This window comes from Hakea prostrata, chromosome 10 (genome assembly GCF_041222555.1).
Source record: "Hakea prostrata isolate BN-2017 chromosome 10, UWA_Hpros_2, whole genome shotgun sequence".
NCBI classification, from domain to species: Eukaryota; Viridiplantae; Streptophyta; class Magnoliopsida; order Proteales; family Proteaceae; genus Hakea; species Hakea prostrata.
Window position 1 is genome coordinate 43920674 of NC_142609.1, and position 11338 is coordinate 43932011.

Here is an 11338-nt window from a genome sequence, read left to right on the forward strand (position 1 = left end):
ACGATGTGTCCTACTAAGTCAAAATTTATATAGCACTTTCTTCGTTTTACTGATATTTTGAAACTTGTGGGGGATTGTTGGATTTTTGTTTTAAAATATAAAACAATATTATAATATAATATACTATTTAGATAAGTTTTAAAACATTAAAACCCTATCTCCCTAGTTTTGTTTTAGGACTCTTGTTTATTCTTACTCTATAGGACTCTTCTGGATGTATAGATTCCAATCAAAGGGTTTTGGCAATTCGGCATATTTATTAGGTAATTTGGATTACCATATGTGTTTAGTCCCACATTGGATGGAGCTAATGATTATATGATTTATATATACATATATAGCTCCTAAGTGGGGTGTATGCCGGTAGAGAGTTAAGTGTGGATCACGCGCATGCATCGAGTTGGACCGAGTAGGGCATGGTTGCGGTAGTGGTCCGTAGACCCTAGTCTAACCAGGCCATGGGGCACTATAATATTATACAAATAATATTAAGTGTCTATGATGGGACGTGGGTTGTGGATCCAGAAAACCCGGTTTTGGGTTTTGCAGTAGGGAGGTGACTGATCATACAATCACAATTCTTTGAAGGTGACCTTACGTACATGTGTAGCTCTCTGAAGGTCCATACGAGCCTATAAATAGCGGTGAAGCTCTGAACAAAGAACTTACTCTGATTTTGTAAAAAAAAAAACATAAATTCGTATTCTAGAGTTAGAAAATTCCGTTTTGTTTTCTTCATTCCTGTGCTGTGTACTACATTCGTATCTCCTTAGCAAGTAGACTCTGTTGGAGTGCAAGCCTTTAGATCTAAGGAGTTGTTGTATCTTGGAGGTGAGAACGTCAAGGTCAAACCCAGTCTGCATAAAAGGGGGCGTTCAAATACCTTAAGGAAAAGTATGATACGTACGCCTCAACTCACCCTGTTCGAGCTCGTGCTGGTTCTGTTTCTGCTTTTCCTACTTCATTCGGGTAAGTGGTTTTAACATAAGTTATATTATTTTGTATACTTTATATATTCGTTTCTTCTTGATTCTATTATTGGTTTGTCACTGTGCCTTTGGTTTTCTGGTTCTAACAAGCTCCCGTCCTAAATTTTAATTCTTTCAGGGAAATACGTCAAGAAAGCCTTTATCTTAGTTTATGCATGAAGTATCTGTAAACTTCATGGAATTCATCCTTTCTTGAAGTTTTGTAATGCTGCTTGTCTGATGTATTAGCTATAAACACATTCAAATGTAAGCAACTAGATGTTGTTTGGATCATTCTATGTTCATGCTTATAAACTGAAAACTGTGTTCTACTACACTTGCAGAACAAAACAGTTTCTGTCTTTGAAACTACAATTCGAATACTTGGAGGCCTACTTTCTGCTCATCTGATTGCAAGTGATTATGCTACGGTATGTTTCCATCATGTACATGTAATGGTGAAGCTCTTTGAATTTCATTGTCATATCTTTCTCATTTTTCTAACTGACGAGATCCTGAAACAAAGAGTTGGGAATAGAAGCTTTTATTAAAGTAAATGCCTGATCTATATGTTCTATCATTCAAGGCATTGACAGCTCATAGGAGCCAAGTGGGGGTCCACCATCATCAGACTCTTCCATTAGACAATGACTGGCCTCTCTCATGGAGGATGTGGAGGATAGGATAGAGAGTGAATCCCTGAACAATCAAATTCAAACTAACTAAAAGGTTATGATCAACAACCAAGATCTAAAGAGTAATGATATATCACAATCTAACTACTGTGTGCCGGTGAAATGCTGGTCAATTATGACTTTATATGAGCATCAAGTAACCACATAGTTTATTGATTCCACCGATTGGATTGTAAAATGTCGATCAATCTCAGAAAAAATAAGAATCCCAGAATTCTGGGAACTATGAGGACAACAGATCAGTGGCTCTGATGGGATTGGGGACCATATCTTGGTCAAACAACCTAGTTTGAAGGATGAATAATGCCTTTCAGTATCAGCCAGCCTAATCTAACAGTTAGATTCCATCGCATGATGGAATCAACTTGCATCCAAAACACCCAAAAAACTGTGAGACAACCAAATATGGTTTAACAATAATAATAATAAACACAATTCCAGAATGAAATATGAGTTTGGATTCATATTTGGCAGGTTATTGGTGATTGAATCTCAAAGAAAACTGGAAGATAGTGACATCAGTATCTGTACTTTGTATGACAGGTAAGAAGAAGAGTAAGGAAAGGGAATGGAGGACAGATCTCCCAGTTGATCACCCTAAGAATCCACTGAGGTTGCTGCTGTCTCCAACAATAGCTCTATTTCTCACAGCATTATAGAAGCAAAGCTCAAATTTCATTCGTCAATTCTCCCACAATAGCTCTTAGGCTCATTCAATTAATAGAGAGCAGTTAAAGGAAGAACCTTATGCAGTACAGCCAGAAGTTACTGTTCATGATACATTAATGCGAACAGTACCTAGAGATAATTCTTCATATTAAGTGGGCCCCAAGTCTAGTTTCAAGGAGATACAATAGGTGATGATGTTTTGTGTGGGAGTTATAGAAATATGTAGGATTTTGTTATTTGTTTATTGCGATAATTATCTAATTGTTATAAATAATGTTGATCATGGATCTCCATAACTCCCAAAAAAATCATAATACCATAAGGTGTAATTCCTAACTGAAGATCTCAGCCACCTTAACATGCAATTTCGGCAATTCAAATTTTCATATTAATTGAAGATCATGGCCACCTTAACTCATGATATTGGCTTTCAGTATTTTCATTATATGCACCTTCTATCATGGGCAACATTCTATCCTTCAATGCCAAGGGCACCCTATTGTGTGCAAGAATCAATTTGAATACTTACTTTCTATTGTGATCATATCATATATTGTATTTCCTTATAGACTATGATATTTTCATGTTAGAGAATATATTGTAATATCTTTACTTCCACTATAAATAAAGAATGCACATAACACAATGCAATTGGGAGATTACTTTCATCTTGTCCTAAATTTTTTCTTTTTATCTTTACTATATTTCTTCTACTTATATTTTCATTTTACAACATGTTATCAACATGATTCCGCTCAAAGTACTGAGTTTTTGGGTAAATTTCTTACCATCACCTAATTCACATTAGCTTATACCCAAAGATTATTCATGTTTTATGGTAAGTATTACTAGAGCATTGTTTATTATTAGATTTCATGTTTCCAATGTTTTAATAGTCATTGAGAAATTATGCGCTTTGTTGCTTCAATATTAGAACATGTTGTAGACTTGTAGCTATATATTGTTCATTAAACATGTACATATTACTTAATGTCATATCAAATTTATTTTAATTCTTATTCTTCTTTTATATTAGCTTGCATCATGTCAAATCTTACGAAACTTGAATTTATGGCCCTTGATATAACGGGTAAGAATTGTTTGTTATGGGTCTTTGATGCTGAAATCCACCTTTATGCTAAAGATCTTGGGAATACAATTATAAAAGAATTAAAATTATCCGATCAAGATAAGGCAAATGTCATGATTTTCCTTTGTCATAACCTCTTTAAAAGATTGAAAGCTGAATATTTAATTATGAAAAATTCACCTAAGTTGTGGAATAATTTAAAAGAAGGTATGACTATCAAAAGATGGCAATCCTACCTAGGAAGCTTCATAGCGAGCTTTAGGTAGGAGTACCGTCTTTTGATGGTCATACCTTTCTTTTAAATTATTCCACAACTCAAGTGGATCTTTCATAGTTAAATATTCAGCGTACAACCTCATATGGAGGTGATGGCGAGAAGGAAAATCATAGTCTTTGCCTTATTCCCAAGACCTTTAGCATCAATGTGGATTTTAACATCAAAGACCCACAACGATTAATTCTTGCTTATTATATCGAGGGTCGTAAATTTGAGTTTCTTAAGATTTGATATGATGCTTAATAATATAAAAGAAGAATAAAAATTGAAATAATTTTTTTTGTAACATTAGGCAATGTGTGCACATTAAATGAATAATATATAATGACAACATGTTCTAATGTTGAACCAATGAAGTACGTAACTTCTTGACGACTATTAAAACAAGAAAATTAATGATGAACAATGCTCTAATAATACTTAAGGTAAAATACTCTACCATCTAACATGAATAATCTTTGGGTATAAGCTAATGTGAATTAGGATATGATAAAAAAAATTGCCTAAAAAATTCAATTACTTTGAGAGGAGTCATGTTGATAACGTGTTGTAAAACTAAAGGATACTAGAAGAAAATTAGGATAAGATGAAAGTAATATCTCAGTTACATTGTGTTGTGTGCATTCTTTATTTATAATGGAAGTAAAGATATTACAGTACATTCTCTGACATGAAAATATTAGAGTCTACAAGAAAATACAATATATGATATGATCACAATAGAGGGCAAGTATTCAAATTGATTTTTGCACACAATCGGATGCCCTTAGTATGGAAAGGATAGAGTATTGTCCATAATAGAATGTGCATATAATAGAAATATTGATTGCCAAGATTGTGAGTTGAGTTGGCTTGTGATCTTAATTAATATGGAAATGTGGATTGCCAAGATTGTACATTAAGGTGGCTGAGATCTTTGGTTAGAATCGTGGCCTATGCAGGTTCAATTCGGGTTGATGTCCTAGCAAGACAATTTATATGTACAAATGAAACTAAGCCACATTTAAAACGTCGAAGACCAATCGGTTTTAAGGATAACAATCCTAAAAAAAGAAAGTTGAGAATGTGTTTGGTTAAGATTAATGACTTAATACAATTGGGAAATATACAATGTTCCATTAGAAAAAGGGGTTTCAATGATATTATATGAAGATAATATTACATGCATAGCTCAATTGAAGGGAGGATGCATAAAGGAGATATAAAAGAACATATTTGACCAAAATTCTTCTTCACTCAATGAATATCAACAAAATGGTGAAATTGATGTTTAACAAATTCGTTTATGTGATAATTTGACTGATTTATTTACTAAGGCATTGTCTTCTCCAAATTTTGAGAAATTGGTGTATAAAATTGGGATGTACTGAGACACAAAGATATTAAATGATATTATCATCAGGGGATAGAATATATACTGCATCTTTTTTTCCCTTTACCAAAGTTTTGGCCCATTGGGTTTCCTGATAAGGTTTTTGACAAGGCAACTAGCAATATGTATTATTTAAAAATGTATATTCTTTTTCCTTCATTAAGATTTTCTCCCACAAGGTTTTAACGAGGTACATAATCTATTCATGGACATCTAAAGGGGAGTTTATAATTAATATTAGTTATTAATATTAATTAATTGATGTTTAACAAATTCGTTTATGTGATAATTTGACTGATTTATTTACTAAGGCATTGTCTTCTCCAAATTTTGAGAAATTGGTGTATAAAATTGGGATGTGCAGACACAAAGATATTAAATGATATTATCATCAGGGGATAGAATATATACTGCATTTTTTTTCCCTTTACCAAAGTTTTGGCCCATTGGGTTTTCTGATAAGGTTTTTGACAAGGCAACTAGCAATTGTATTATTTAAAAATGTATATTCTTTTTCCTTCATTAAGATTTTCTCCCACAAGGTTTTAACGAGGTACATAATCTATTCATGGACATCTAAGGGGGAGTTTATAATTAATATTAGTTATGAATGTCCATAACCCCCAAAGAAATAATACCAACAAGGTGTGGCTTCTAACTGAAGATCTTAGCCACATCAATGTACAATCTTGGCTATCCATGTTTCCATATTAACTGAAGAGCATAGTCACCTCAACTTACAATATTGGCAATTAGTATTTTCATTCTATGCACTTTCTATCATGGACAACAATCTAGCCTTTCATACTAAGGGCATCCTATTGTGTGCAAGAATCAATTTAAATACTTGCCTTCTATTGTGATTATATCATATATTGTATTTCCTTGTAGATTCTGATATATATATTGTAATATCTTCACTTCCACTATAAATAAAGAATGCAACAAAATGCAATCGGGAGATTACTTTCATCATGTCCTAATTTTCTTTCTTATCTTTACTATATTTCTTCTACTTGTCTTTTCGTTTTACAACATGTTATCAGCACGATTCCGCTCAAAGTACTGATTTTTGGGTAAATTTCTTACCATCACCTAATTCACATTAGCTTATACCTTTAGTTTTACAACGGTAATCAATTTTATTTAACTCAGGTAGGATATTTAGGATCAGTTTTAGTTAGTTTTGAGTTGCTAAGAGTCCTTGTAGGATCAGCTTTTGTTAGTATTAAATTGTCAAGAGTCCTATTATAGTTTTCTTATTGAAGTATATCTCTTTTATTATTTAACTCTTGTAATCAGCTTATTGAGAATGGAAAAGGAAAAATGAAGTAAAGCTTGAGCTTTGTGCATTTGCAGCCCACCTCCCTCTTTTCTCTCATCCTCCTCTTCTTCTTCTTCTTCTTCTTATGATTCTTCTCAGCTTTCTCTGTCTTCCTCTATCTTCTTTATCCTACTTTCCCCTTTGTTGTATCCCTCATTAGAACCTCATGTAGGAGTGAGTAGATTGTAGTTAGACTACTAATCAAGGTTAAAGTAGAGTGAGTTCCAGACTTCCACTATAAAAGAGACATTACAAAATAAAATAAAACAAAATGATGGCCCCTTCGGTTCTGGTTTGAGTGACCAGAAGGCTCATACCAATGGACTGGCCCAACCTTGCAGTTAGTCGAATCATCAATCATGATGTTCATAAACCATGGGCTACTGGTCTTGTGCCCTGTTCCTTTTATCTTTAATGATATGTTAGAAAGTTGAAACCTAGCTGCATTAATAAGATTAGTTCATCATTTGTGGATAACACACTCAAGATTAGGAGTACCAACAGAATTGCTCTAACCTCCTTTTTATTAATTGAGACCATGGCAAGTCACTTGTAGGCCTTTCACCTGTGGTTTTCACAACCTGTTGATTTTTTTCTTTTCAGATTTCTCCTATTGATTCTGACATCTCTCTTTTTTATCCTTCTCAACAAAATTTTGTTGTTTGCTGATAATGTGACTTCTATTGACAAGGCTAAAGAGCAGGGAAATGCTAGTTAGATTTATGGAAGATTTAGAACAAGAGGTCTTAAGAACAAAACAGCTCTTTTTATATTCTTGTTAAGTGTTAACTAGTTTTTGTTGTTTGCTGATAATGTGGTTTTCTGACAAGACTAATGAGTAGAGAAAATGCCTAGTTAAATTGATGGAAAATTTAGTATGAAAAGGTTTTAACATAATCAAAGTATAGAAATAATTTGTGGAGAGGAAATTGATGAGATAATTGAAGGGTTGGTGGTGGTTCAGCCAAATGACCAGGAGGGGAAGTCACCTAAATTCCATAAATCCCCCCACTGCCCAGAAGAAGAGGGGGAAGAATAGGAGAAAATAACCAGGCAGTGGCCAAAATAGGCCTAGTTTTGGTGTTCATCTATGTTTGGTGAAGAAATTTTGAAAATTGGAAAAATCTAAATGGTTGGAAATAATGGAAAAAAGGAAGGCACCAAGCTGGCAGTCAGTTCTTGGTGCAACAAGTACAAATTTTATTCAGGTTGGTTATGAGTTCAAGCCTTCACACATACAAGCCGGTATTCAGTTTTTTGATTGAGAGGCTTGCAATCCAATCCATGTGGTTCCCCCCTTCCCCACAAAATAGAAAAGAGAAAAAAGCCCCACGAATGGTTTCTACAAACCCATGATGTTTGATCCTGTTTTTAGCAAAACAACCATGTTGCTAGACCGAATAAAAGATAAAGAGGAGGTGGTTCTGGTTCCATGTGGAAAACAACTGGTTTAGTCTAGCTTATTCGACCATGACGATAGCTGAGTTGGTGAGGAGGGAGAGGTGCTTTCGGAATATTATTTAGGAATAGGCTTTTCCCTCTGACTTGCAAGTTCTAATTTGAGTAGATGGATGGGCCCCATTATGAATCCATAAAGTATGAGGCTTTCTAGAGAGACTCCCACCATTTGGATTTGGTCCATACATAAAACAATGTTGAGATGAATGAATGGCAAGAAGAGGGAAAAAGAATGGAGCACATTTGAGCAAATTTAGGAGTAGCACCAAAAGCCAAAATATGCGAAGATGAGGTAAAAATTGGTTGATGTGGTTCTTCCACATGTAGCAATGAGCCAATGATTAATGAACACATGAGTTTGGAGTGATCCTGTGGATGGTGCAAGTTGATTCTGGACTGAATTTATTTTGAAAAGGACTTAAATCCAAGTGGTGACTAGCCAACTAGGGCATGAGTGCTTATGACTTTTGCATCCTTTGAACAGAGATTTATTATGAGCAGAATAAAAATAAAAAGGAACAGACCAATATAGGATAAATCTCAAACAGTTATTTAAGGATGGCATCCTGAAAAAGTAGTGAAGAAAAAGAGAATGAAAAAGAAAGCCTCTTTAGACTCACATACTCATCTGAGATACCATCTGTATCTTTTACTAATGTAAGATAAATCTTTGTAAAGTTCATTGGATCATGTGTACCTCTCCTACTCTCTCTTATTAAATGGAATACATTTATACTTCTAGATTCCCATATTCTTATATTGCTGACTGTTTTTCCTCAAGTTTCCATAGTTCTCATTTGGGTCTTTTGGTTCAGGGCATGAGAATTCCATCATATGAAAATCAGTTACTTCACTTAGCTGAGGATCTAGCGCTTAGACTGATACCTGCGTTTGACACCCCTACTGGTATTATTCTCTTATGCCAACAAAGCTAGATTGATGACCAAAGTAGACCGATTTGAATTATAATGAACTGTTAAAACCAATATATTTTTTGTTCTGTAAATTTATACCCATTTAATTTGAGGGCCATGATAATTTCTGAGGATTTTCAGATTGCAAGTTACAAAATACTGCTATTGAAGTGTCTATAACTTTTAATTGGTGATGTTTTGCAGGTATACCATTTGGATCTGTCAATCTACTTCATGGAGTTGATGAAAATGAAAGCAAGGCAAATCTCTCATTTTCTCTGTCACACAGTCAGATACTGAGTTATTGCTGCATGGAGTTGACAAAATTAAATATCTTTGTAAAAGTCAACCTAGAGGGGGGTTGGGGAATAGGTTGAACTTGTGATTGAAAAAACAACTAGCAATTAAAAATTTAAAGCAATAGAAACAACATATTGCATAAGAGACAAGGCACAAGATTTATTTAGGTTCGACACAACTGAGTCTACTTCGAGAGTACCCAATTACAAATAATAAAAGAAGACAAAAACTACGTTAGGTGTGGGACAAACCCTTGCATGAGAATATGAATCAATGAGATTGAAAGTGCAATGTGTCTCCTAGAAGCTTTTCCTCCTTGAGCTAAACACTTCAACCTTCTATTGAAGAGGGAAGGAACTCTATGGGGGTTTTGGTTTTAGGGAGACAAGGCTATGAAAGAAACTCAAAGTAGGCCAATTAATGCTTCTGTAATTTGTGCTTAAGGGTGTCGTTGAAACCCCTATTTATAGCCAAAAAGATGGGTTTGAATTGGGTTCCAACGGATAGAAACAGTCAGATTTTTTAACTGACGGTAGACCAATACACCCTATCGGTTGACTGGTTGGAACTAGCTGCTGAATTATGGCCATTGGAGGCTAGCCTGGCTTCACGGTCAGTCGTCAGTCGACTGGTACCCCAATCGTAAGCCTAGTGGTTGAGCGACTGGTGAAACATTGAGGTCAATGTGATGATGATGGTTGTTCAGGCTTAGTGGCTGAACAGTCAACTTTCAGATTGATCGGTGCCTTTTAGGGCTTACCAAAAGTAATTTTTTAAATCAGTCTTTTGCCCTAAACTCTGAACAAATAGTACTGCACGCACATGTAATTTGTTTACAAAATATGCGGATGAAAAAATATGCAATTTCAACGTGCCACTTGTCCTGGCTACGTGCATGGTCTTTGTTGCTCGTTCCTTCTTCATTCTTGAGCACTTGGGGCACATCCACTTGCTTGTTATGCTGATGAAGATCTTATGGTGTAGAGGTCTCATTTCAGGTCTTGAGCACCATTCAGATAGTTTCAGTACATTGTATGCTCCCTGGATATACTTGCACATACACCCATTACGTGCCATAGGAGGTGGATCCCCTGGTTTTCTGTGACAAATGCTTCTTGCTAAGGCAAGGCCTGATCTAAAAGTAGTAAAAGAAAATAATATTTCATCCCTTATTAATTGATTACATCTAATTTATATGTAAAATGAAAAATATATTAGTTGAAAGGACCCACTTTCCTCTGTCAGAGCTACTCTTCCTTCCCAAGCCCCAGCAGGGGGGGATGGGTAGGTGGGGTGGAGTTAACTGTTGCTCCCTGGCTCCCTGAAACCAAGAGACTTATAAACAATAGATGCAGCACGAGCCTCTATCGTATGTCACCCATGCACACGTGTGCCCACACACTTGCACACTTTAAATGAATTTTTCACCAGCATATACCCACATGTGAAAGCTTAAGTTGCATTCAAGGTATTTGAGATGATGGTATATGGTTTACCATGATACTGTATTGAATATCTCAGATTCTGTTCCTGATGGTGTGCCATTAATAAATTAAAGATAGCTCCAAATGTGCCTCTACATTAGTTTGTGGAAATGTCTTCCCCTCTCAGGACCATTGAGGACCTATTTGGCAGAAATTGTGAAGCTCTTATAATGGAAGAGGGTAAAATAGTTACGAATATTTTATTATGATAACGTTTGCAGTATAAGTCTTTTTCCCTACTAAGTTTGTTTTGGTTATTTATCCAAAAAAGCAATTTAAAAAGAAAAAGAAAACAAGTCTGCGATTGCTTCAGAACTATAGTAGCTGCTTGTTCTTGGTAATAATTATGTTTTTGAATGAATAAGCAATAATTACTACTCGAAGATTAGACAGTTTACTTTCCTTACTGAGCTAGTCAGAGTGTTCACCCAATGCTTGGGATATATGTTGAATATTTAATTCATACTTCGAAGTTTACTTCAGAACCATCTTCTTCCTTTCTTATCATAGTGTTATCTAGTAGAAAATCCTCAAATGCTGACTCTCTTATCAGATAACGTCGACAGCTGGTGGTGGCACTTTAACTTTAGAATTTGGGGTGCTGAGCCATTTAACGAATAATCCAGGTGTTGTACTGTTCATTTGCCTATAAAATATGCTCACAGTATAATTTCTTCTAAATTCCGTTGCAGCCCACTATTTTTTTTAGATTTAGGACTCTAGAACCTTTATTTGTATTCCATGCTATTATGTAATTTCTTTCCTTTTTATTTGTTGTTTGAAAGCA

The 11338-nt window shown here is 34.9% G+C and overlaps 1 protein-coding gene across 3 annotated transcripts in view; it reads left to right on the forward strand.

Annotated features, from left to right (window-relative positions):
• Positions 1-11338, forward strand: part of LOC149003268 (Glycosyl hydrolase family 47 protein) — a 41819-nt gene that overhangs the window by 15577 nt on the left and 14904 nt on the right. For 2 of the 3 annotated variants that reach the window (XM_089136668.1, XM_089136670.1), the window contains exons 4-7: positions 1313-1399; positions 8669-8759; positions 8972-9027; positions 11105-11177. In XM_089136668.1, coding sequence (XP_088992794.1) covers positions 1313-1399; positions 8669-8759; positions 8972-9027; positions 11105-11177 — 307 coding nt within the window. The remainder of the gene's footprint in view (positions 1-1312; positions 1400-8668; positions 8760-8971; positions 9028-11104; positions 11178-11338) is intronic. The other variant, XM_089136669.1, reaches the window with a different exon arrangement.